This window comes from Sphaerodactylus townsendi, linkage group LG01, assembly GCF_021028975.2.
Source record: "Sphaerodactylus townsendi isolate TG3544 linkage group LG01, MPM_Stown_v2.3, whole genome shotgun sequence".
NCBI lineage: Eukaryota > Metazoa > Chordata > Lepidosauria > Squamata > Sphaerodactylidae > Sphaerodactylus > Sphaerodactylus townsendi.
In genome coordinates, this window is record NC_059425.1 from 14,070,631 (window position 1) to 14,096,685 (window position 26,055).

Genomic DNA, 26,055 nt, shown 5'->3' on the forward strand with positions numbered 1-26,055 from the left:
TCCCAATACATTGAGCTTTTATTTTTATTTTTTTTTAACTTTTTGAACACAGATTGCAAAATTCCGTTCCCCCTCCCAGCCATTCTGCCATGCAGAAAAGTTTTACCCGGCAACAGTCTGCCCTGGCAGGAGGAGACTCTTTGCGATTTTTAGTCACTATAAAAACAATCCCAACGGGGGCTCTTCTTCAGCCGTGGCAACATTTCACCAGGTCTCCAAGATCCAAGCATGTAGCATCCCTTTAAATCACAACAGCCGCAAAGCAAGTGTCTGGCTGGGTTCTGGAACGGAACGAGATTGTAGCGATGCCGTTGCTACGGGAGGTAAATCCATGACCGCGGAAGGTAAGTCCTTGGAGATGCGAATGAAACAGGCTGAGAAAACTCAAGAGGGCAAGTTGAAATTCAACACCTAAATCTCCTGCAGTGAAGTCAAGCCTGGTTCTCAAATTTGGGGAAATGGTATGGGGGAGAGGAGGAGGGGGATCAACAAACGTTTGTCCCAAAAAATTCTGAGTGAAGCTAGTTATAGTAAGAAAGCCTGCACTAACTTTTTTTTTTTGGTAAAAGAGCAAGGGGAATAGATCTTAAGCAAAGTGATTTCTACTCTTGTCTGAAGTCCCAAGAGTCACATGGAGAATCCAATTATAAAAAACAAAACAAAAATATAAGCAGAAGAGCAGGAGGTGAATTCCGGAGAGAAACAGGTATGTCACAATCAGTTCAGCTGAGCGGCCCCCTCTTCCAAAACCGAGAACAGGGGTATGCAGGTGGGGGAGTGGAGGATGAGAAATCGGAGGATGCTTCCCACCGGCGTGAATGCTTCCACTGGTACTGGTAGTGATTGTGTTCCAAGAAGCCTGTGATTTGAAGGTGCTTGACAGATGAGTCCACCACAGAAATAACAAGTTAAGAAAAAAAGATCCGCCCAACATGGGGGGGGGGGAGGGATATACTGCATCTCTGAAAGCGTGTGCAGAAATGTCAGGGCAGGTGTACAGTTTTGCAGAGTTTTTATCCATGCGTTATTGCTTGAGGGAGACGAAGGGGAGCAGGCGTGGCCGAGGGCAGCTACGGTGCCATCCAGAACGGCATCTGTTGCTTAGCGCACTGCTGCGACGACGGATACTGGTATCCCAGGCTCCACGTCTGTGAAAAACTACTTGCATTTTTGTGACCTCCGTGATCCTCCTCTTAAGGATCTGAAGAAGTGGCGGACGTAAAGCCACCGAGGCCGACTCCCCTTTCTGCTTTCATCTTCTAGCTGCTTGAGGATGATCTGCAAAAAGGCAGGGAGAAAGAGCACCAAAAAAAGAAAAGAAAAAAAAAGAAAGAAAGACATCCCACCCCAGGTGAGGAAAATAAAAAAGAGAAAGACAGAAAAATGAAGACAAACATTCCCCCAAATATGTGAATTAAAGTAAGAATCATTGTTATAAAAAATTGTTAGTTGGACACCATTTTGAGGTCACAGGGCCAGCCGTCACCCCGGGCAGCAATTCACACGGCACAGCGTCAGCAACGGCATATGTGATCCATCAGAACCATGTAAGAGAACAGAGAAGAGAGAAAAAAAAAGAAAAAAAGACACAAAAAAGAAGAAGAAAAAAGGCAACGTTAGCAAACTAGGCCAAAGGGGTTACGATTTTATTGCTAAAGAACACGCGTCATAGGAAAAGTCCCCAATTACAGTTGGATGCCGCTCCGCTTTCCCGTTTTCCTTCACCCCTTCAAATTTTAACCTTGCGTCTGCAACACGACAGCTGTCAATTCCCTTTTGGGAAAAGGTAGAGTTGTATGGGGGAGGATATGAGATCAGGAGGCTCACGGTTCGAATCCCACACCCACCCCAAGCCACAACGCTTACCAAGTCAACCTTGACAAAGTCCCAAACTTAGCCTAACTTGTTGCCTACGGCCATTCTGAGAACAAAACAAGGAGAGACATAACCTTGCAAGCTACCTGAGCTCCATGAAAGAAGGGTGAGACAATAAAAACACACGCTTGATAGGCGGGGCCAGCCGCCATATTTTAAAGTGTTCTGGCCGGCCTGCTCCAAATTAAAGTGACGGATGACGTGGAACCTGAGTACTAAAGGACTGGAGGTGAGGAAGAGGGCGAGAGGCTGTGTTCGGGGGCAGATTAGAAGGCGACGTTCCATGTCCTAAAAGAACTGTCAATAAGCTACCCGTCACGGAAAAGAGAGAAGACTCACACAGCTCCCTGGAACTCTTGCTCTGAAATGGTTATTTAAAGCAAGTCTGGAAAATACAGTTGCCAAAAGGTAAGGGGGTGGGGGTGAAGTTGAAAGACAAAACTGCAGCCCTTCGTTGTACTTCCTGGATGGAGAACGGGGCTCCCGGAGGATTGGCAACTGAACTGTGCAAAGGACAGCAGACAAGAGTGGGAACCCCCCCCCCCCTTTTGGCTTCAGACAAGGAAGACCTCTGGAGGGAGGAAGTCCGCTTGCGGTCAATGGAGCTACCTGGAATACGAGCGCAAGCCACGCCTCCTCCCCACTGCACACGCTCACCGTTGCCGCCCACCAAGGACCCGTTTCGGTCTTCAGGATCCGCCTTCATTCCGGACACTGGCAAAGCCGGCGGAGGCATCAGCTGCCTGTTGGGAGAAAATGGCACGGCTGTTTAACAAACACTTAACGCTGTGGATGTTCTTTATTTCCAACAGCCCTTTGAGCCCTAAGTTGGGAAATTCCTCAAGATTTTGGGGGAAGCCTGAAGAAAGGGTGGAGAAAGACTTTAACGTGGTAAAATGCCAAAGATTCCACCATCCAAAACAGCCATTACCCGTGTTTCCCCAAAAATAAGACAGGGTCTTATATTAATTTTTGCTCCAGGGGATGTCTTATTTTTTTCCATGATTTTGCGGCCCCCACATGACTAGATCAGCTGCGCTGGGGAACCTGTAACTAGGGCTTATTTTTGGAGTAGGGCTTACATTTCAACCATCCTCCAAAAATCCCGAAAAACCATGCTAGGACTTATTCTCGGGGAACTGATTTCTGTCACCTGGAGATCAGCTGAAACAGCGGGAAGTCTCTAGCCACCAGCTGGAGGCTTAGCGTCATAAAGGGTGAGGTAGGTATGCTCAATGGTACCACCAAAGAAACATACTTAGTGGCTAACAGTAATGAAATCACCAATCCCTTCACAAACTTCAACAAAATTTCATTCAAAGGAGCTTCTGCTTCAATCTCTTATGTTTGTATAAGCAATACAACTCAAAATATACAATCCACAAGAGCTTACACTTATGTCTCTCGTTTTGTATAGATAATGCAAATTAAATGACATTGTATACCTTGTCCCCTAAACGGCTCAAAATTAAGTCCATCAGTTTTTCTAACTATGTAGGGTATTTCCACTCAACATATAATAAAAAAGGGGTTGTCATTCCCCGGAGTAAAATGATTTGGTGAAAGAAGGTTATAAAATCAAATCTCAGCATTCAATCAAATTACAGTTTACCAGGACAAAGACTCTGTCTTACTGCTCTGCTCATCCTCCCACTGGTGTAGTGGTTAAGAGCAGGCGCGCTCTAATCTGGAGGACCAGGTTTGATTCCCCGCTCTGCCACTTGAGCTGTGGAGGCTTATCTGGGGAACTAGATTCGCTTGGGCAACACATGCCAGCTGGGTGACCTTGGGCTAGTCACAGCTTTTCGGAGCTCTCTCAGCCCCACCCACCTCACAGGGTGTTTGTTCTGGAGGGGGGAGGGAAAAGAGATTGTAAACCTCTTTGAGTCTCCTTACAGGAGAGAGAAGGGGGGGGATATAAATCCAGCTCTCCTTCATCTATTGAAAGCTCATCAACCAAGACCCTTTTCCTTCTGACCCCTCCCCCCCACCTTTTCCCCTTCCTTTTCTCTCATTTCTCTTATAGGATTGTTATACTGACTCTTGGATTGATTAGTTTGTTGGAATGCTCTTAGATTTTTAATATTTGCTATTTATATGTGTTTTATTCCTATGATGTTAGCAGCCCAAAACCCAGGAGGGAGGGTGGCCTCTGAAAACCAACACGTTGAACTGAATTGACTCCTCAGAAATCCTACGCTGAGTCTCCCCGGCTTCACAGTCTGGTGCAAAAAGGTTTATTCCTACAGCGACGTCCACCTGCAGAATTCCATCCCCGGAGCGATCCGAATGACACTCAGCCAGCGTTATTTCCAGGGCCAATCTATTCTCCGGTGCATCTGACTGAATTGTTCTAATAGTACTGACAGCTGTTCAGGACCAGAAACTCTGCAAGTCGAGGAACACCCCTTGAAGCAAGCGCCGCAACCTACCTGTCCCTCTCTCTCTCCTTTCCAGAGGAACCCGCTGGCTTCGACCCTCCTCCGTCCATCTCGGTCTGACCGGAGAAGCCTGTACCTAAATTAGTCATATGAATGGGTCCATGCTATGAGCAGAAAAACACAGCAGCATTAGCAAATCTAAAACTGTGACACAACCTTTTAACTCCTTATTGAAATTTTTTTCTCTCAGGAGGCCCAGCTCCATTCCTCTCTTTTTATCCCCTCCCCACAAAAGCATATTATTGCGTGTTGCGCGCTGCGGTTGTGGGCCTTCGGGTATCTCCATCTAACGGGGGTATTTTGCTCGGATGCAAAAGGCTTGAGAGTTTCTGCACTACAGCAGGGGGGGTCGCCAGAGTTAGCAGCAAGATCTAACCCTCCACTAGCGCTGCAAGATCTAACCCTCCACTTGTTGTCAAGTTTCAAACAATACCACTGTCTGCTGTGACTGTGTAGGAAACAGAGATCCCCACAGCTAGTCCTGCCCTGAGCATCGGTGTCTTATTGTGGCTTGAGATATTCTTTCCCCACTCCTTGTAACCATCCTGGCAGGTAGTCCTCTGAGCTGCCTACTGAAGAACTGAGGGAGGCTGAAAGAATAGCCGCTTGCCAAGGCCGCACACTAAATTCGGGGGTTAAAAACCAAGGTCCTTCCAGGTCACCCTTAGCTTAAACGGGATCATTAACTATAGAATGGGATCATTATGCCGGTTCTCATAATTTATAATGCGTTTTCATTTAAATGTGTGATACTTTGAACCCTTTTCTAAAATTAGCGGGGAAATACTGTATTTTGTATTAAGTGTGTTTGGCAAAATAGTCTGGAGAAGTGAAGGTTAAGGGGGGGACATGATAGCTACGTTTAAATATTTGAAGGGATGCCAAGAGCTCGGACAGATTTATGGAGAAGTCGATCTATGGCTACCAATCTTGATCCTCCTTGATCTGAGATTGCAAATGCCTTAGCAGACCAGGTGCTCGGGAGCAGCAGCAGGCCATTGCTTTCACATCCTGCGTGTGAGTTCCCAAAGGCACCTGGTGGGCCACTGCAAGTAGCAGAGTGCTGGACTAGATGGACTCTGGTCTGATCCAGCAGGCTTGTTCTTATGTTCTTATGTTCATGTCAAAAAGGGAGCAAGGTTGTTTTCTGCTGCTCCAGAGACTAGGATATGGAGTAATTGATTCAAGGTGCAGGAAAAGAGATTCCACCTAAACATTAGGAAGCCCCGATGGTAAGGGCTGTTCAACAGTGGAATTCACTGCCTTGGAGAGTGGTGGAGTCTCCTTCTTTGGAGGTTTTCAAAGAGAGGCTGGATGGCCATCTGTCGGGAGTGCTTTGATTGTGTCTTCCTGCATGGCAGGGGGTTGGACTTGATGGCCCTTCTGGTCTCTTCCAACTCTATGATTCTAAGTCCCTGAAGGATCCAAACAAAAACTTTTGAGCTCAGACTGGTAAATAGCCCAGGCTCTTGCAGTGACCAAAATGCATCCCCAGGCAACCAGGTGTGTTTGGCATAATAGTATTTTTTCCCCTTTCAAGCCACCACATTAAGTTAGATATGCATTATTCACATCAGAAGTTGACCCATGAAGCTCAGAGCAACCTGTAAACATTTATCCTTTTTCAAGGGACCTCCACAAAAACCTTGAGCTAGTTTAGGCTGAGAGAAAGCAAGAGACAGAACGACTGCCTGCCAGAAAGCCAACAAATGAACTTCGCAGCTGGGGGAGGATCTGAACTCAAGGCTCCCTGTCCAGTGCTTTAAGCCCTACACCACACCATCTCTCACAAATGGCAGACCACTTAACTCTGGTCAAATTTGCTTGCAAAAGGCTGATTTAATAAATACATAAAAGAAAATCTGACCCCTTGAGAGGAAACAAAATAGTAAATTAATGTAAAGGAATTGTAAACAAATCTTAAAAGCTGAAGAGTACCTCCTACTGCCTGCCCTCCCCACGGTCTATGCCCATGGTGGTGAACCTATGGCACTCCAGATGTTCATGGACTACAATTCCCATCAGCCCCTGCCAATTGGCCATGATGGCAGGGGCTGATGGGAACTGTAGTCCATGAACATCTGGAGTCTCCTCAGAGTCACTCCTACTGGTGCTCTGCTCTCAGGGAGTACTTAGGGAACCCTCTTGACTCTCCAGATGTTCAGGAACTACAAAGATTCCCCATCAGCCCCTACCCGACTACCAAGCCAATGGTGGCCATGCTGGCCAATTGGCCCGATGCTGACAGAGGCTGATGGGAATTGTATGGTCCCTGGGCTATCTAGAAGAGAGGTTCCCTACTGGTCTATCACTCACTCAATGCCAGACCTCAAAACTGAAGGTGCAAACTAGAACAGCGAGTCAAATGAACAGTGGGCCCCAGAGGACAGAGCAACAGCCCTAACCTTGGAGACCAAGAACTCACCTGTAACACCAATTTGGCTCTGCCTGGGACCCTTTCTCGGCATTTTTCCTCTCCCTCCACCCCAATTCCCTCTCTGCATTCCATCTTTCCCTTCTCACAAAAACTTAAAACGAGAGAGTGACAACAAAAAGAAAGAAGATGCACCCCATCACAAGTTGGAGCATAACCCAATTGGGGGTCATCACGGCTGGCCACTGGAAGATGAGCCATGTCGAAAGTTACCCAAAAACATACTTTCTTGTAGTTCTTCCAAACTGGCAAAAAGGCACTTTTTTTAAATTTTAAAAAGTTTTCAAATTAATTTTTTGAAAATTAATTTGAAAAATTAATATTAAGTAATTAAAATGAATTAAAATTGTTTTTAAAATTAATTTGAAAAGAGTCCTCAACAGTTTTAACTCTGTTTTTTATTCCTCCAAAGGAGTTCCATGCCACGTAGGGGTCTGCAACCTGCGGCTCTCCAGATGTTTATGGACTACAAATCCCATCAGCCCCTGCCAGCATGGTCAATTGGCCATGCTGGCAGGGGCTGCTGGGAATATGAGTCCATGGTAGCCCCTCTGGAGAACAGGACACAGACCAATTTCTCTACAATTACCCTATAAATTGTTGTGTGGGTTAGTGTCAGGACCCTGCTGGTGGCGCTGTGTATGGTTGTTCTTTGAAGTTATTAATTGCTTATGCTTTGCCATGCTGCTACATTTAATTAAGACCAGGCTCCTGCCAGGAGGTTGGCAGCCCAGTGGATGCACTCAAAGGTATTCTGTCGCTTGGAAATGAGATAACAGATAAGGTAGCTGCACTCACAATGGTGTAGCGCCAACAGGGCGGGGGGGGGTGTGACACCCCGAGCGGAGCTGCAGCAGAGGTGTGGCCGGGCCGTGGCTAGATTCCAGGAGTGTATGTGGCCAAGCTGAGTGGGGCGTTGCTGTGGCAGAGCAGCAGGGTGATGCCCCGGTGCACTCGTAGTCTAAACCAGGGGTGTCCAACTCTGGCACTTCTGATGTTCATGGACTACAATTCCCATCAGCCCCTGCTGGCATGGCCAAAACTAACCAATTGGCCTTGCCAGCAGTGGCTGATGGGAATTGTAGTCCACGAACATCTGAAGTGCCGGAGTTGGACACCTCTGGTCTAATCTATACTGAAACTGCTGGGAATCACTCGTGCTGGTATGGGGTGAAGAGGGTTAGTGCTATTATACCTGGGATAATCTTCCTGTGCTCCTTAGAACTGGTTTTACCTAATTGGGTACCTGCTTCTGGATTCTTAATAAAGACTTCTGTACTATAGCCCAGAGTCTGGTTAATGACCAAAGACAGCCAGTCTGCACAGGGGAGAGGGGGCAGTACATGGCCATTGAACGTGATACTCTGGATCATTTAAAATTAGGACAGGTTGCACGAGCTGCAAACAAAGTCAGGGGCCACTAAAGGCATACAACGGAGAGTGGTTCTAATCTCTACTAGAGATTAGAGCCAGTGTGGTGTAGTGGTTAAGAGGAGGCACACTCTAATCTAATCTGGAAAACTGGGTTTCATTCCCCGCTCTGCCACTTGAGCTGTGGAGGCTTATCTGGTGAACTAGATTAGCTTGTGAACTCCAACAAAGGCCAGCTGGGTGACCTTGGACTAGTCACAGTTCTTCAGAGCTCTCAGCCTCACCCACCTCACAGGGTGTTTGTTGTGTGGGGGGGAGGAAGGGAAAGGAGATTGTGAGCCCCGTTACATAAAAGAAAGGGGGAATATAAGTCCAAACTCTTCTTCTTCTTCTATTAGCTTTTTTGAGCGCAGGGCCAAGAGTCCATTGCTGGTTCCAGCTTAAGCCGATCCACAAAATGAGACCTCGCAAGGAATGCTACCGGTCTTTTCTCCAGGCCTATAAACCTAAATTGCAGAATGACTTTAAAAAAATACCAGACCGCCTCCCCCTACCTAAAACCATCTAGTCAGAATGTGCTGAAATGTTGGGTTTCTGTCTCATGAAAAGAAACAAGCGACCGCTTCCTGATCAACTGCTCAAGATCCTACGAGGAAGCAGATTCTTCTGAAGAAGAAAACCGAAGTTGCAGAGATTATTTTCCTGGAATCCCAAAACTAACCATCAAGACAGTCTCTTTGTCAGAACTGGTTGGGGCTGCATTTTGGCCAACTTTTTCTAGATCCACATAAGGAACGTTAGCTCTAAAATTAGGAAAACCCACTCCTACAGTCTCTGAACCACCCCAGATCGTAACATCCCAGAAGCTGGCATGGAATTAAGCTCTGTCCTTAAGGGAAAAAAGAACAAGGGCAGGGAGGGAAAGAAAGAAAGAAATGGGCCACTGCACCTGGTATCCCAGCAGCCCAGATTCCCGCTCGTCCGGCAGCTCCTCGGTGAAACGCCTCTTTTGGCCCTGCTGGGATTGTGGCTGCATTTGCGTCTGTGCGTTGGCTGGCAATGTTGTTTTCACAGGGGTGGCCGGAAGGAAAGGGCTGCTCAGAGGAGTCTGGAAAGCACACCGGGAAGAAAGCGACAAGGATTCTTTTTTGAAAAGGGCGGCATCATACATTTGCCAGCTATGCACCCTTGTTTCAAACATCTGTTCTCCCTCTTTTGAGCAAAAGGTTAATAGATGAGCTCCATTTGCAGAACACACTCACATTCATGGGGCAGAATGAACACTCTTCTCTACCTGTAAAACCCCATTTCGTTTTAACGTCTTTCTGGAACAGTTTCTTAATTTTTTTAAAAAAAACAAGTCAGCTATTCAACTGGTAGGATGCCTCACAAATAGAAAAAGTATGGGATGAGACTCTCCCAGCCAGAGCCCCAACTGTACATACATTTTAAAAGAGGAAGTTTAGCCCCCTACCTAGCCAAGGGACTCCTAAGCATGCTTCCCCCATTTCCACTGTCCTATGATAGTGTTTACCATCTCTCGCAATTACGCACAGCATTCCGTGAGCCTTCCGAAATCCATGAACACAACAAATTAACACATACAAAATAGCATTCTGACCCTTCACTGAACCAAAAGGAAATCTCCTTTGGATGAGTGCCTTCAGTAGCTGCAGAGCAAGTCTCTTCCTATTCTGCTCTAGTCACCCCCCCCCCCCCCCCCGCAACATTTCTGCCTTACCTGTCCAGTGCTAGCGGGAGGCTGCACCTGTGTGATCGGGTACTGGGTGGGCACGGGTGGAACTCCAGTGGGCAGCGCCAGCACACCTGGCGCCAAGGGGACCGCGGGAGGGACAATGCCCGGCACTCCGTAAGGGGGCTGAACTGGCTGCTGAGGCGGTGGAACCACAGGGTAGCCTGCCTGGAAGCCGTTTGGTGGGTAATACGGTGGCTGAGCGGGAACGGTGGTGATGGCTGCGGGCTGAGCAAACCCTGGGAGGTGGGGATTTCAACAGAGAACAGATCAGCTGCATGATCCATACAACCTAGGTACACGTTTTTACCCTTCTTCCTCTAAAATGATATCCACTCATAAAAAAACTGTCTTTTCCTTTTCCCAGGAGTTTTCACAGTGCCATCCCTTGCCTCACTTCCACACTCCAAATTGCTCCACCAAACCCACCTATTTAACAATGCTCTCATCTTAGCCTTTGCACTATATATGTTTCCCTGACCTGGAAAACTAATCAGGTGAGTACTGGGAGGGAGCAGTGCAATATTGACAGAAAATGGAACTGGGGCAAGAACTGAGTAGGGGCCCCCCCAATGAAGCCTGGGGCAAGACCTGAGTTTTCTGCCCCCCCCCCCTTGGAGCCCAGGGCAAGACCTGAGTTTTCTGGGGCCCCCCATGGAGCCCAGGGCAAGAACTGAATTTTTTGGGGGGTCCACCCCCCAACCCCACTTACAGCACCTCAGGTGTGGGGGCCATCCTTGGGCCTGCTGGCTTGCCTGGGGCTGCTGGGGCTCTTGCAGCTCGCACCTAAGCTGCCTGCCAATGAGCTGCTTGCTGTCTGCCGTGGCCGCAGGCCTCCTGCCCTCCCCGACTTCCCTGCCAGATGTGGGGGCCGTCCTCGGGCCTGGCAGGGATGCTGGGGCCACAGGGATCTTGCAGGTCGTGCCTAAGATGCCCCCGAGGGGTCACTTGCCACCTAGTTGTCTGCCTCCTGCCCTCCCCAGCCTCCCTGTCAGCCCTGAGGATGCCCTCCCCACCTGACAGGGAGGACAGGAGGCCTGCAGCCATTGGAAGGCGGCTCATGCCTGAACCGCCCACCAATGGGCCACTTGCCACCACGGCCACAGGCCTCCTGCCCTCCCCAGTCTTGCTCGCATGGTGGGGGGAGGGGGGTGACTTTCTGCCCCCCCATGTGACTTAATTGGCAACACCCCGGGACATTTGCCACCACATGTCCCCATGGGGGGGTATGCCTCTGGAGGGAAGATCACCAAGGAATTCCAGGGTAGCTATGCAGAAGAAGGCAACAGCAAACCACCTGTTAGTCCCTTGCATCGAAATTGCCCTGTCAGCTACAACACACACACTTCCCGCTATTTTTATTTATATCCAATTTTTCTGCCTGATGGGGATCCAATCACATGGTTCTCTTTTCCTCCATCCGGGCCTCATGAAAGAAATGCTCGGAGAGGAGAAAGGCAGAACTGGACAAACAAAGGGATTCCCGTCCTGCCTGCTTTATCTGCATCTCTCCTCCCCTTTCCACCACATTCTTTTAAAACACCTTTCTCTGCCCCAGCAAAAGCAGAAGAAGAATACAATGCAAGATGGGAAAAGCATCCAAATTTCATCCAAAATCAAAAAAAGCATGCCTACTATACTCTATCACTACTCTATATCAACTGCAACAATACATCCAGAGCAGGGGGATTCAAACTATGGCCCTCCAGATGTTCATGAACTACAATTCCCATCAGCCCTGCCATAGCTGTATGCTGGCGAGGGGGCTGATGAGGTACAAGTGTAGTCCATGAACATCTAGAAGACTCATAGTTTGAAATCCCCCCCCCCTGCCTAAAACTCCTGATCTGCACTTTGCTCTAGGGCATTTACTTTTCCAGTGTCCTTTCCCCTTTTACTTAACACACTGCTTCGGTACTCATTTTTCATTCCCTTTCTCTACGCATCAAGCTACGTTTCCATTGGCTTCACCCTCCTATTTGGTCTGACTTCCCTCCTCAAAAGAAACCTCTGGTTGACCCATGCCTCCCTCAAGGACCTTCTCTTTCACGTCCAATTTCTCTAAGTGCTCCTATAATTTGCTTGCTCAATTTCTTCTCACCTGTGATTTATGTGAAGTTGCAATGAGGCCAGCGTGAGCCTTCCCAGCAGAACAGACACATAAACCTGGTTGTCTTGGGTCCCAGTCGGACACTACGCCACGCTGACCACTAATCCCCAACACCATCTCAATGCAACAATAAGCAAATGCCACATACTGCCGATACATACCTGTTATGGGCACTGCCGTGATTATTTGGTTCACAAATCTTGAGTATTCAGCATGAACCTTGACCAAGCAGATAAGATACATAAGTGTCAACAGGCCTGATTCAGTCTGTTCAAAATATATATTTTTATAAGAGCAGGATTTCTATCCCTTTTTCTCTCCTTTAAGGAGACTCAAAGGGGCTTACAAACTGCTTTCCCTTCCCCTCCCTCACAACAAACACCCTAAGAGGTGGGTGGGGCTGAGAGAGCTCCGAAGAACTGTGACTAGCCCAAGGTCACCCAGCTGGCGTGTGTTGGAGTGCACAAGCTAATCTAGTTCCCCAGATAACCCTCCTCAGCTCAAATCCAGAGCAGGGAATCAAACCCACTTCTCCAGATTAGAGTGCACCTTCTCTTAACCACTACACCACACTGGCTCTCATGAGATTGGGAGGTTCTGGTTAGATATATAAGTTGCAAGTGTGTAAACTGTCAAAGTCCCCGTATCCTAGAAATGGAGGTGAGGGGGAGACAGCAGAAATCACATGCAACCAAAACAAAATAGGAGTCCTTAAAGACTAACAGCATTTATTCCAACATGAGCTTCTGTAAGTCAGAACTTGCTTCTTCAAACTTAATAGACGGAGACCATTTCAGAAATATTAAAATAGAAGGAGAGTTTTTTCCCCTGGCAAATCATTATTTTCCCTATAAAAATCTTTGAAATTATTTCTTTCAATAAGTGTCTGGAGAAGTGAGCTCTGACTCACCAAAGCTATTTTAAAACCTCCAAAGAAGGAGACTCCACCATGCTCCGAGGTAGTGCATTCCACTGTTGAACAAACCTTACTGTCAGGAAGTTTTTTCTGATGTTTAGGTGGAATCTCCTTTCCTGCACCTTGAATCTATTACTTCATGTCCTCTGGAGCAGCTGAAAACAAGCTTGCTCCCTCACCCTTCAAATATCTAAACATGGCTACCATGTCACTTCTTAGCCTTTTTTCCACCCAACTAAATATACCCAGGCCAGCAGGGCTCACCAAGCCAGATCAGAGGCAAGTAGGAGAGGAGGGCTCACCTGGCTCACAGACCTAATAAGCCTCTTTGCAATGGTTCGCTTGGCAACACAAGCCCAACCTTCAACCCCATCTGAGTTTTAGAGCTCTTTATTTCCTTGTGCCTAAAAAAAGCTTTCAGGTTATACAGGTGTGCACAGGAACAGCACAGCGTACAGTTATATTGGAAGAGGCAAAGCCCTTCAGGTGGGCAAATTTGGCCCAAAGGTTAAGGGTTTCCATTCGATCAAGACAGTGCAAAAAAAAAAAATCAGAACAGAGGGATTGCTTACAGTCTGCAGTAGATTTTCACACAGTTTTTTGGCAGCTGCAAGACCTTCTGGCTTTGGGTGGCTGGAGGAAAAGAAAAAAAGAGAAACATTTGGGTGCCAGAGTGAAACTTCGGCAGAAAATGTATTGTCGAAGGCTTCCACGGCCGGAATCACTGGGGAGCTATGTGGTTTCCGGGCTGTATGGCCGTGTTCTAGCAGCATTCTCTCCTGACGTTTCGCCTGCATCTGTGGCTGGCATCTTCAGAAGATTCTTCAGAGGATCTTTAGAGGATCTTCAGAAGATTCAGATTCTCTGAAGATGCCAGCCACAGATGCAGGCAAAACGTCAGGAGAGAATGCTGCTAAATGCAACCCTTAACTCCGACAGCTCCTTCGATGGCAGAAAACCTTCACTAATGGCACATTTGGCGCAGGGCAATCTATTCTGACCAGTTCATTGGAAGCCTGAGGAACCAAGATTGCTGACAGGACAGGGAGGGAAAAATCAAGCGTCCACCTTGAGGATCTTGAAGGAAAGGCGGGATAAAAATGTGATCGAAGTTAAATAAAAGTCAGCCACTTCTGACCCACCTCTTCGCCCCTTACCTGATGTAAATGTACATTGGCTCAAAGGCTTCCCGGCCTGAGGCAGGTTCGATGCACCCGGATCCTTTTCCGCGCAGGAAAACCTTGGCGCCCGTCTCAATCTGGATGTGCTGCAGGTAGGAACAGCCCGGCCCTTCAACCTTCTCCTTGACGTTGAAGGTCGGCACAGCGTGTTCCAGGCCCACAAACAACTTGTCTTGGACATAATGCATCTGTGAGCGCAGAGAGGGACATATGAGTTTCGGGTCCCCTGCAAGTAGCGCAAAGTTCTGGCGACGTGCTGATCACAGTATCCTCAACGTGATCATCAGAGTCTTTGGGCGTGATGACATACACGTTTTGGATTTGTTTACATATACACGAGAAGAAATCGGGCTGCTCATCTACAGCTTAAGAGGTGAAGGCCAAGACGACAGGAGCATAAGAACTGGAGCCGAGGGAGAAGGCGAGAATCTTAAATTGGGATTAAGATGGACAAGGAAACAGAGCTTCGTGAGGTCAAGGGTCAGCCCTCGGAGTCGCCCAGACCGAAGGCACGCCTGGTTGTCAGATGGTACAGTGAGGCCCCGGCTCTCCTGCAAGCTGGGCCCCTCTCTCCATCTCGTTGCTCTAAGAGGATGGTATCAGCAGAGCCTTGCTCAACAGGCTCTGCCTTCTTAGTCCTCTAGGTGCAGAAATCATACAGGCATAAACCACACAAACAAAATGTCCAGGGGAAGTACAATAACCAACAAGTACAAGCAGATGGGTTAAGGTTAACCCCTCCCCTTTTTCTATCTTCTTCTTCTTTCTCTTTTCTATCTGCTTTCTTCTGTGACAACTGGCTTTTTTGGAAGTTTTTTCTACTAGCTAATATGTGGTGCTACTAACTAATATGTGCTAATATAGAACTATGTCTATGTTATATTTGTGATATTATGTTTATTATGTTATGATGCTCCGTTTATTGAATGGTTGTTGTACAATGTTATGTTTACTTATGTTATTATGTTGTTGTGCACCACCCTGAGCTTTTGGGAGAGGGCAGTATATAAATTAAATATACCAATACTATAGAAATGCAGGCACCAAGACCAAGTAGAACTCTAATCACATTACAGGAAACACGGAGCACGGGGTCCCCAACGTTTTTGAGCCAGCAGGTACCTTTAGAATTCTGAGAGGGGGTGGCGCACAAAAGCACAGGAGGCGGAGCCAATGGCAAAAGGCCGGAGAGTAAGGTTATGCATAATCCTAACAGTAATTCTTCAACGCCTCAGGCAGAATCTCTGTTTAACAGGACGCCTTGTCAAACAAACACATGGTTGAAAAACATTTTTCTGGCAGACACATGGTTTACTTCATGAGAGCTAGCACTGGAGAACCAGGTATGATTCCACACTCCTCCACCTGAGTGGCAGAGGCTTATCTGCTGAACCAGATGTGTTTCTGCACTCCTACATTCCTGTTGGGTGACCCTGGGCCAGGCCCAGTTCTTTGGGACTCTCTCAGCCCCACCAACCTCAGAAGGTGTCAGTTGTGGGGAGAGGAAGGGAAAGGAGCTTGTAAGCCACCTTCAGTCGCCTTACAGGAGAGAAAAGTGGGGTATAAATCCAAACTCTTCTTCTTCTTCATATGACGAAAATCTTTGTGCTGTGATGGCAGCTGCTGCCATAGCAACGTTTTTAAAGATCTGCCCAGTCAGATCTCCAATCAAAAATCTGCCCAATCAAAAGCTCTCCTGGACAAAAGCCACACGCCCTTTCTTAACACTTGGCTGGCACCAGAAAAGGCACCTGCAAATGCCTCGGCCTAGGTTTCTCATTTATATCTTTCACCGGCCCCAAAGAAAATTCAACTTGCAATACGTACACCTCCAGACTGGAATGGGGGCTTCTGTCCAACAGCTGGGGGAAGCTGCGTGATGGGGGCAGGCTGGTGGTAGACGGTGACAGTGGCCCCGTTGAAAGTGGGGCTTGACCCAGTAGCAGCTTTTACGACGCCGTTCGTAATGATCTCTTTGATTCGGTTGACAGCTCCTGCGGGGCAAAGGCTTACTTTTCAGGGTGCCATTACGAAATGTCAGAAGGCACATACATCACGTCACAAACTTCACAAGCCTTATTCACCATTAAGGATAATGCAGACCGCTAGAAGGGAGGCAGAGGAGGCGGCGTTCCCCTCCACCCCCGTCAAGCTTGAGATCTGCTCCAACTGAGACATTCCCTCCCTCCAGCTATTTTATTCCTTTCGTACACTAAAATCCCTCTTTTATCCTGACCAACCAGGGCGTAAAGCAGCTACCGAGGGAGGGGGTGAGCACCCCCACCCTGGTAGTCTTCACGCAGCAGCTGGATAAACACTTGTCAGGGATGCTGGGGGGTGGATTGGATGGCCTCTATGAACCCTTCTAACTGTGTGTTTCCATGATTCTACTACTGACGGAGCCACTGGAGGGAATGCGAGGAGCAGCCAGCGTACCCCTTCCATCACGCCCAGAGCAAACTGAATTCAGTAACAGGTGCTCTGGATGTTCACATTTGCGTTTTATGATGCAGCAGTCATTTTACCACTTCCAGCCCCGCCTGGATTTACGAGTGCCGTGCAAATACAATTAAACAAGCAGATGAGCAGACATCGAGGATGCGTTCCTCCTCCAGGCAAGTTTAAACAGGGGCACGTAGCATGACACACACTGAAAAACTAGAGAGGGCAGTCTGTAAATCCATCACTAAGTAAAGCTTGAATAATCTCGTAGTGAGCCTGAATGACTCACTGAAACAGCTCACAAACATATCTTCTGCCTTTAAAAAAAAACATGTTATTGAGATGCGGGGTTCTATTTTGGTGGTTGAGATGTGGGGTTCTATTGGCAAGTGCTGCGGCATCTGCAGGAACACAGAGCTGAGATGGTCAGCAGATAGAGAGGGTGCTGAATTTCATTCTTGTCCCCTCTCCCCACTTTGCTGTAGCTTTAACTTCAGTAGCCGGGGCCTTGATTTATGCCAGGGGTAGGGAACCTGCAGCTCTCCAGATGTTCAGGCCAATTGGCCATGCTGACAGAGGCTGATGGGAATTGTAGTTCCTGAACATCTGGAGAGCCACAGGTTCCCTACCCCTGACTTATGCAATCAAATCATAATATTTTGGCCAACATGCCTTGTCCAAGGTGCTGAAAAATGCAATTTACTTACGGTCCACCAGCTCACGAGTCTGACCCTGGACGTGCAAGTAGAGCGGACGGTCCCTGCAAGATACACACATATTTCCATTGGAACCAAGGCTCTCTGAGTGAAATCCCGCTTTCTGACCACACCCTGAGCTTGTACGATCCCTTAACATAGCATTATATCATTTTTTTAAAAAAAATTCATGTAGGCAGCCATGTTGGTCTGAAACAGCAGGAAGAAAAGAGTCCAGTGGCACTGACAGACAGCGTGGTGTAGTGGTTAAGCTCAGTTGGATTCCAATCTGGAGAACCGGGTTTGATTCTCCACTCCTCCACCCGAGTGGCAGAGGCTTATCTGGTGAACCAGATGTGTCTCCGCAGTCATACATTCCCACTGGGTGGCCTTGGGCTAGTCACAGTTCTCTCATAACTCTCTCGACCCCACCTACCTCACAAGGTGTCTGCTGTGAGGAGAGGAAGAGAAAGGTGTTTGTAAGCCACCTTGAGTCTCCTTAAAGGAGAGGGAGGTGGGGTACAAACTCTTCTTCTAAAACCAACAATTTTTTATTCTTGGTATAAGTTTTTGTATTATCTGAAGATGTGTGCCTGCACACAGAAGGTTATACCAAGAACAAAACTTTGTTGGTCTTAAAGGTGCTACTGGACTCATCGTTAAAAAAAGAGAGAAAGCACAATACTATAATGATTTTCAGCCACTGGAATTTTTACTCAGAGCATAAACGCTGCCTGTGAAAGAATGAATACGGAAATCAGAACAAGGCAAAGTCCTGTGTCTCAAGTCACAGAACTGGTTCTCTTCACTGTGGTGCTGAGGAGCATCCAGAAAAAAAGGGGGGGAGGTGCTCCATCCACCCAAAAGCAGAGATCCTGCTTAATTTGAATAGGGTTGCCTATGGGGGTAGAGAGCAGAGTGAGCCTCACCTTTACGCACCTGTTCAGATCAGGTGGGGGAGTCAAAAAAATCTGCTCAAAGCGTCCTGAAAGAAAGCCACTGAAAAAAAAAAAACAGAGGGCAGAGTTTAAAGAGGAGGGGCACCAATGGTATGACTGAATGAAAGGTGGCCATTTGCATTTGGATACAGGCAAGAGGCTGGTTAAAAAAATCACAAAGACTGGGCCCCGCAGAAACCTACCGTGCACACAGAAGAAACTGATTTTCCTAATCACTTACGAGAAGCTAGGCAGAATAACTGAAAGCGATAGAGGCACGTACCCAGGTCCGACTTTGGCTTTCTCTTCTGTGGTCATGTACCTGCCACGAGTGGAAACGGCTGCACCACTCAGCCTGCTTATCTGCAGGTAGGGAAAAAATAAATAGCTCTAATGACATCAATGCAAGCAGCTTTGCTGGACTCCAAGCACTTCTTGACCAGAGTCCTGTCTCTAGGAGCAGCAGTGGCATAGTGGTTAAGAGCAGGTGTACTCTAATCTGGAGGAACCGGGTTTGATCCCCCAGTCTGCCGCTTGAGCTGTGGAGGCTTATCTGGGGAATTCAGATGAGCCTGTACACTCCAACACACGCCAGCTGGGTGACCTTGGGCTAGTCACAGTTCTTCAGAGCTCTCTCAGCCCCACCCACCTCACAGGTTGTTTGTTGAGGGTGGGAAAGGGAAAGGAGTTTGTAGTGTCCTTGCAGGAGAGAAAGGCGGGATATAAATCCAACTCTTTGAGTCTCCTTGCAGAAAAGAAAGGGGGGATATAAATCCAACTCTTCTTCTTCTTCTCTCCAAGGAGTTTGCTTCCCAGGACTGAAAGCAATAGAAGTCCTGCTAATCTTGTTGATTCATGGCAGGATTCACACTCATCTTTCTACCTCCACTCTAATCTTTTCCCTTACAAAGAGAATTTACGCTTTACAGATTCATGACAGATTTGAAACCTGTCTGCCTCAACTCCTCCTTCCTTGTAATCTTCCCAGTTCAAACAACAACATCTCAACCTTTTAGATTTTTAAATGAATAAGATCACAGCATAAGTGTAAGCCAGTCTGGCATTAGCCTTTTTTTTGCCCAGGAACTTAGCACAGCAGTGCTCTTTCGGAGGGCATTTGCAGAATACATATGCTAAAGCCAGCAGTTTAACTGTTGGATATTCATCCTTTTGATTTCCCCTTTGTTTGAGCAGCTGATGGCGGCTGATTCTGAACTATACTTTTTCTGCTGTCAATCCCTCGTATTATATTGGTTTAAAGCACTTTTTGAGGAAACAAACTGTAGGTTTTTTGGCCTGAAAAGCACAACAGGAATATTGAGATGTGTTTATTCACATTATTTATAGTTGGCTTTTCCCCCTGTGGATTAAGGTACGGGAGTCGATATGATCAGCAGAATAGGATGTCCAATAAAACAGTGTGATGGGATTTGGCTTGCGGAAAACTGAAACCAAGCAGAAATTCTGAAGTTTCATGTTTATCAGCCTCTAAAAGAGGCAAGAACTGCTGTTTTAGGGAGACTCTTTATGGAAAACCTCTCAAGTTACACCCTGCCAACTCATAGAGTTGGAAGAGACCCCAAGGGCCGTCAAGTCCAACCCCCTGCAATGCAGGAACACACAATCAAAGCACTCCTGACAGATGGCCATCCAGCCTCTCTTTAAAAACCTTCAAAGAAAGAGACTCCATCACACTCTCAGGTAGTACATTCCACTGTCAAACAGCCCTTACTGTCAGGAAGTTTTTCCTGATGTTTAGGTGGGATTTCTTTTCCTTAACCTTGAACCCATGACTCCTGGTCCTAGTCTCTGGAAAACAAGTTTGCTCCCTCACCAACAAAGCAAGGTATTTTCTCCCTTCAAATATCTAAACATGGCTATCATGTCACCTCTTAACCTTCTCTTCACCAAGCTAACATAATGCACTGGAAATGAAACCCACGAAATTCCATGCGATTTGCATTGCTGAAGGTTTTCACTGCCAGAATCTTACTGTAAAGATGCCAGCCACAGATGAGGGTTGAAGCTTTAGGTGCTAAAACCACCAGGCCACGGCAACACTGCCTGGAAAACCCACAACATCCATGAGATTAGCTTCCCAACGAACGAGATTAGGCTGGCAGTTTTGCCTCACTATTTAATCCAGGGGTCGGCAACCTGCGGCTCTCCAGATATTCATGGACTACAAATCCCATCAGCCCATGTCAGCATGGCAATTAGCCATGCTGGCAGGGGCCATGCTGCCATAAGATCACAGCATATGGCATAAGGGGCCATGCTGCCACTTGGCCATGCTGCCAGGGGCTGATGGGATTTGTAGTCCATGAACATCTGGAGAGCCGCAGGTTGCAGACCCCTGCTTTAATCCTATGCACATGTACCTGGGAGTCAGTGCGACTGATTTCACTGAGATCTACTGCACACAGGGCTCAAGGACAGTCAATAATACGATCCAAAAGACTAGAGTCATCAGCACAACAGACCTCGTCCTGAGTTTGACCTCTGGTCAGGAGGTTTCTGCACGTGAGGGGAACGTCGTTGATTTCCACTTCTGCTACAACAAGGTCATCTTTGCTTTTGCTCGCGGAGGAGCCTTTCCCTGGAGCCTGGAGCTGTGAGAAATACAGAAGGATCGTTACGGTTACAGGGAAACAGAACCTCCAAAACACAACTAGAATCATTTACAGACCTCTAGTAGGTCATGAGAATCCGTGAGAATTAGAAATGTTTTTAAATCAAATGATGAAATCTGGATTTACGTAAAAATGTGTGGACTGTATTGTCGAAGGCTTTCACAGCCAGAACCACTAGTGTGTTGTGGGTTTCCCGGGTTGTATGGCCGTGTTCCAGGAGAAAATGCTATTGGAACACGGCCATACAACCTGGAAAACCACAACATACTAATGTGTGAACTGCTATTTACTGATCTGTTGAAAACTGCCCTGAGTTCAAAAGGGGAAGGGCGGCATAAAAATATAATGATTTTTTTAAATCTTGTTGTAATAACAGTCCTCTGGCATACGCTTTACTGGTGTCCCATATTATTGCATCATCATTAATGGATTTTTCATTAAATCTAAAGAACTCCTCCATATCTTTCCTTATTTCTTCTTGGATTTCCTTCTTCATTAAAACATTATTATTAATCCACTGTCTCCTTCTTTTTCTTTCTAAGTTTAACTGCCATAACATTGGATTGTGGTCTGCTATTACTTTAGGTAGGTATTTCACATTTTTATGTAGTTTTATCATCCCCTTAGATGCCCATATCATATCAATTCTCGTCAGAGATTTGTGTCTATTAGAATAAAAGGAATATTCTCTATCGTTACCTTGTGTCTCCCTCCAGACATCATTTACTTTTATTATCTTACTCAAATGTAGGCGAAACATCAGGAGAAAATGCTATTGGAACACCGCCATACAATCCGAAAAATCCACAACACACTAATGTGTGAACTGCTATTTACTGATCTGTTGAAAACTGCCCTGAGTCCAAAAGGGGAAGGGCGGCATAAAAATCTAATGAATGAACAAATAAGACTGTCCTTAAGGTGTATTGGCAATGGGTCTGCTGGAAGCGAGGAATCGTAAGGAAAAATTCTCACACAAAGAGAATGCTCAGGAGTTATCTTCGGTTAGCATGTTGAGGGGATTAGGCCCGGCTCCATCCGGAAATACTCGGAAACAAGGAACAGTCATCTTTTTCAATCAATTAAGACAGCTTAAGACATTTGAGTCATCACTCAAAAAAGAGGCGTGTGAACTGGTATGAATCCTCACTTCTTGGCTTATCTTGAGTTAAGGAAATTCCATCCCCCACCCCCACCCCCCATTGCTGACTTCTACCCCATGCCTTCACCCTGTGGAAACTGACCTTGTCCGTCGAACTGGTTGTCGGTTTCAGCTTTCCTTTGGCCATTAACATGGCATTGATCTTGGCTGCCACGGCGGCGGCAGCGTCGAGGGCTCCCAAAGGGGCTGCTGAACCCTCAGACCCTGACATCCCAGACACCCCGTCTCCGGTGCCCTGGACAGGGCGGCCAGCCATGGGGGTTGTAGCAGGAAGAAGGAAGAGAGCTGGAGAAGGCCCAGGCTGATCCCATTTGCTGCGACGCCTGGAAAAACAAACCCCAGGAATCGTCATATCCTCTCCAGAGCCCCTCCACATTTCTTCCTATCCAGCAATCCCATTACTCAGGATGCAAATGATGCATTTCCGCTGTGTCTCAACGGCAAAGCCCATGCTTTATGCGCAAAACATAGCAGGTTCAATCCCTGCCACCTCCAGTTAAGGGATCTGAAGTAACAGGGTAATGGAAAAGAGTTATTTATTTTTTTGCCTGAAATACTGGAGAGCTGGAAATAACAGCATCCGTCATTATTATGACACTTTATGGTGTGCCAAGGGCTTCATGTGTATTTTCATGAAGGAGCAGCAGTGGCATGGTGCATTCTAATCTGGAGGAACCAGGTTTGATTCCCCGCTCTGCCGCCTGAGCTGTGGAGGCTTAACTGGGGAATTCAGATTAGCCTGTAAACTCCAACATACGCCAGCTGGGTGACCTTGGGCTAGTCACAGTTCTTCGGAGCTCTCTCAGCCCCACCTACCTCTCAGGGTGTTTGTTGTTGGGGGGGTGGGGGGAGAAAGAAGGGAAAGGAGATTGTAAGCCCCTTTGAGTCTCCTTACAGGAGAGACAGGGAGGGGGGTATAAATCCAAATTCTTCTTCATGTTGTTAATCCTGTACATGAGATCATTATTACTACCCACATAATGCCAATAGAGAAATGAGGCTGAGAAATTGGCTTGCTAAGAACAGTTACTGAGTTTCACAGCCAAGGCAAGATCCAAAATACAGGAAAACAGGGAAGCACAAAAGATGGAGCAAGAGAACAACGAAAATGGTGCGGCAGCAAAAAATAGTTGATTCATTCAGATATACTGCCCCTCTATGCTATGCCTACACTTATTCAAGGGGGATCTAAAATAATATAAATAGAAAATAGCACACGATTTGAAACAGAATTAAAAGATAATAAAGGGAAGTAAATCCTGACCATGTGGAAATCACATAAATGTATCAGAACCACAAATTCATGAGAGTGTTACAGACGTCATACAGGTGTAATGCATAGTTGGAAAATACATCTCTTACAACAAAAATGTATACAGCACTCCAAAACTAGGAAGTGTCCATCTAAGCATCGCACCTGACCTGGATGGCCCAGGCTAGACCAATCTCAGGAGCTCTCAGAAGCTAAGCATGGTTGGCCTTGGTTACTACTTGAATGGGAGATCCCCAAAGAATACGAGGGTCATGACATGGAGGCTAGCAATGGCAAACCATCTCCAAACATCTCTGGCCCTGAGAACTCTATAGGCTGCCATAAGTTAACTGCGACTTAATGGCAAAATAAATAAAATTGTATCTGCATCATGACTATAACATTCTCATGGATTTGAAATCCTGGTTACATTTATGCATTTTTCACCTGCTAAAGATTTACTGCATTTTGTAACTTTTTGAAAAAAATTATGTTTTTAACTGCAAGGCAAGATCAAAATCAGGTAGTTCCTGTTTCACCAATCAAGACCTAATACCGTTATGTTCAGTCGCTCAAAATCAAGCGACACAGCAATCTTTTATCTGGCCTCTATCCCAGGACAGCTTCTGCAAACAAATATGTCAGTTGCCATGAGGTTCCTTTCCTGTTTTCCAACTCAGCAGTATTTATCTCTAGGTAAAGTACACACAGGATTGGAACCAGTGTAATGTTGTAGGTAAAGTGAAGTGTATTACTGGGGAGAACTAGCTTCAGTTCCCCACTTGGCCACATCCCCTTCCAGAGAGAGCCAGTCACTCAAGCCTAGCTTAAGAAGTGTTTGGATTTATAACCCCCCTTTCTCTCCTGTAAAGAGACTCAAAGGGGCTTGCAATCTCCCCCACCCCCACAACGAACACCCTGTGAGGTGGGTGGGGCCGAGAGAGCTGCGAAGAACTGTGTCTAGCATGTGTTGGAGTGCACAAGCTAATCTGGTTCACCAGATAAGCCTCCACAGCTCCAGCGGTAGAGAAGGGAATCAAACCCAGTTATCCAGATGCACCTGCTCTTAACCACTACACCATACTGGCTTAACCCCCTCACAGAGTTGACGTGAACATGCCTGAAACCTGACTGGTACACCAATGAGAGCTCATAGCCATGCTGCTCTATCAGTTGCACTGGTCCAGGTAGAGTACCAGATCAGGTTCAATGTTCTGGTGTTAATCTTCAAAACCCTAAACAGTCTGGGACTGTTGTACCTGTGCTTCCTCCAATATTCCCCCCAAAGGGAATTACAATTGGCAAATAACAACTTGATGGTGACTCCTGACCCAAATGCTATTTGGCTGTCCTCAATTGGAGCCAGAGCCTTTTTGGCTCTGGCCCTGGCCTGGCAGAATACTCTGTCAAAGGAGACCAGAGCCCTGTGGGATCTTGCCCAATTCTGCAGGAAATAGCATAAATTGCTCAAAGCCCATGCAAACGAAATATATATATATTTAAGTAAGAAGTATCACGCTGAGCTTAAAACTTAAAATAATAACAACAATATCAACAATAGCAATCCACAAAGACCCCCCCCCCCCCGTCATGTGTGGAGGGCGACAGCTATGTACAGGCTAAACAAAAAATAATTACCTCAACTACCCCAATCCAGAGATCCACAGAGGGGAGTAAAGGATTAAACTATCAGGTAATTGGCTTCTTTGACAAAAGACAGGATAAAAAAGAGACAGGAAGCCAGACCACCCACACTGTAAATTCTGACTGACAGCAGCTCTTCAAGATCACAGCCAAGGATCGTTCACACCCCCTACTGCCAAATCCTTTCAACTGGAGATGTCGAGCATTGAACACGGGGCCCTGCTTGTATTCGACCATGAGAGCTGCAGCAGTTTCAGCATCTACACTTCCAAAGCAGGAGGGGAGAATAGAGCAAGTGCAGAGTGTCTTCTGGGAATTAGAAAAGCAGGGCCCCTGAGTAAGCTCATAATGCCTTCGTGGCAGGGCCCTCTGAACAAGTGTAAAGTGCCTTTTGGGAAATAAAAGTGCCTTCTGGGAAATAAAAGGGCAGGGTCCTCTGAACAAGTGTAAAGTGTCTTTTGGGAAGTAAAAGACAGGGCTCTCTGAGCAAGTGCAGAGTGCCTTATGGGAAATAAAAGAGCAGGGCGTGTAGGTACTAGTAGGCCCTGCGGTTTCCTCTCCGGGGGAGAGACTTTGCCCCGCCTGTCCGTCGCGTTCCCATCGGGCCCCTTCACCTCCCTCATGGCGCCCCCTTTCCAGCGTCCCACCCCCGTCCCCACCCTCCCGCCCGCCCGCCCGCCCCCTTGGCCAGCCTGGCCGACCCCCCGCCTCGCCTCCCCTCCTCACCCTCCGGAGGCCCCCGTCTCGCGCTGCCCCGCGCTCCCCGCAGACATGGCTCGGACGACCCCGCTCAGGACACCTCCGCTCCGCTTGAGAAGCAGCTACGCTCCCCCTCCCGGACCTCCTCCGTCACTTCCGCGTTGCTGGCAACGCCACTTCCTCTCGTTGCTGTAGCGACAGGAACAGACTGGGGGCTGGAGGAAGGGAAGCGGCCCGTCAGAAGGAAGAAGCCGAGGAGATTTCGGAGACTTCCGGTAAAGGCCGCTGTCGACCTTCCGGTAAGAGAAAGCCTTTTTTCCGTTTCCAGGCGGCTGGGAGGGCAGTGGCGGTCGAAGGTCAGGGTGAACTTCCGCTCAGTTCCGGAACTTTCGGGGAGAAGCCGCTCTAGGACTGCGCAACGTCTGTAGGAAACAGGATTCTTTACATAGGCAAGGAGCGGGTGTAAAAACCCCTAAGAATGAAGTGGTTCTAACGATTGTGTTTTTACT

The 26,055-nt window shown here is 47.3% G+C and overlaps 1 protein-coding gene and 1 non-coding gene across 6 annotated transcripts; both read right to left on the reverse strand.

Annotated features, from left to right (window-relative positions):
• On the reverse strand, positions 1-25,827 carry KHDC4 (KH domain containing 4, pre-mRNA splicing factor). 5 transcript variants are annotated; one of them, XR_007245789.1, is made up of 14 exons: positions 25,574-25,826; positions 22,034-22,274; positions 20,640-20,768; positions 18,440-18,519; positions 17,231-17,283; positions 15,909-16,075; positions 14,058-14,269; positions 13,473-13,533; positions 12,146-12,203; positions 9,863-10,113; positions 9,071-9,229; positions 4,308-4,392; positions 2,533-2,618; positions 1-1,278 (listed from the first exon to the last, which is right to left on the reverse strand). XR_007245789.1 is itself a non-coding variant. In XM_048511377.1 (14 exons), exons 1-14 carry the CDS (start codon positions 25,618-25,620, stop codon positions 1,253-1,255), a joined length of 1,683 nt encoding a protein of 560 aa, XP_048367334.1. In that variant the 5' UTR covers positions 25,621-25,826; the 3' UTR covers positions 1-1,252. The 5 variants fall into 5 exon arrangements, 4 of the variants coding, with proteins under 4 accessions (XP_048367334.1, XP_048367325.1, XP_048367318.1 ...); XM_048511377.1 differs by having other exon boundaries at positions 4,308-4,420; XM_048511368.1 differs by having other exon boundaries at positions 2,485-2,618; positions 4,308-4,420.
• On the reverse strand, positions 14,599-14,726 carry LOC125425663. The gene has a single exon (XR_007243425.1). It is a non-coding gene; the product is annotated as a small Cajal body-specific RNA 4 (non-coding RNA).
• Positions 25,828-26,055: the final 228 nt, after the last annotated feature.

Coding starts and splice junctions, on each gene's coding strand:
- KHDC4 (XM_048511361.1), bottom strand. CDS start 25,620: ATGTCTGCGGGGAGCGCGGGGCAGCGCGAGACGGGGGCCTCCGGAGG. Junction 12,204..13,472: donor GTGAAAATCTACTGCAGACT/GTAAGCAATCCC, acceptor TGCTTGGTCAAG/GTTCATGCTGAATACTCAAG. Junction 9,230..9,862: donor CTCCCGCTAGCACTGGACAG/GTAAGGCAGAAA, acceptor TGTGCTTTCCAG/ACTCCTCTGAGCAGCCCTTT.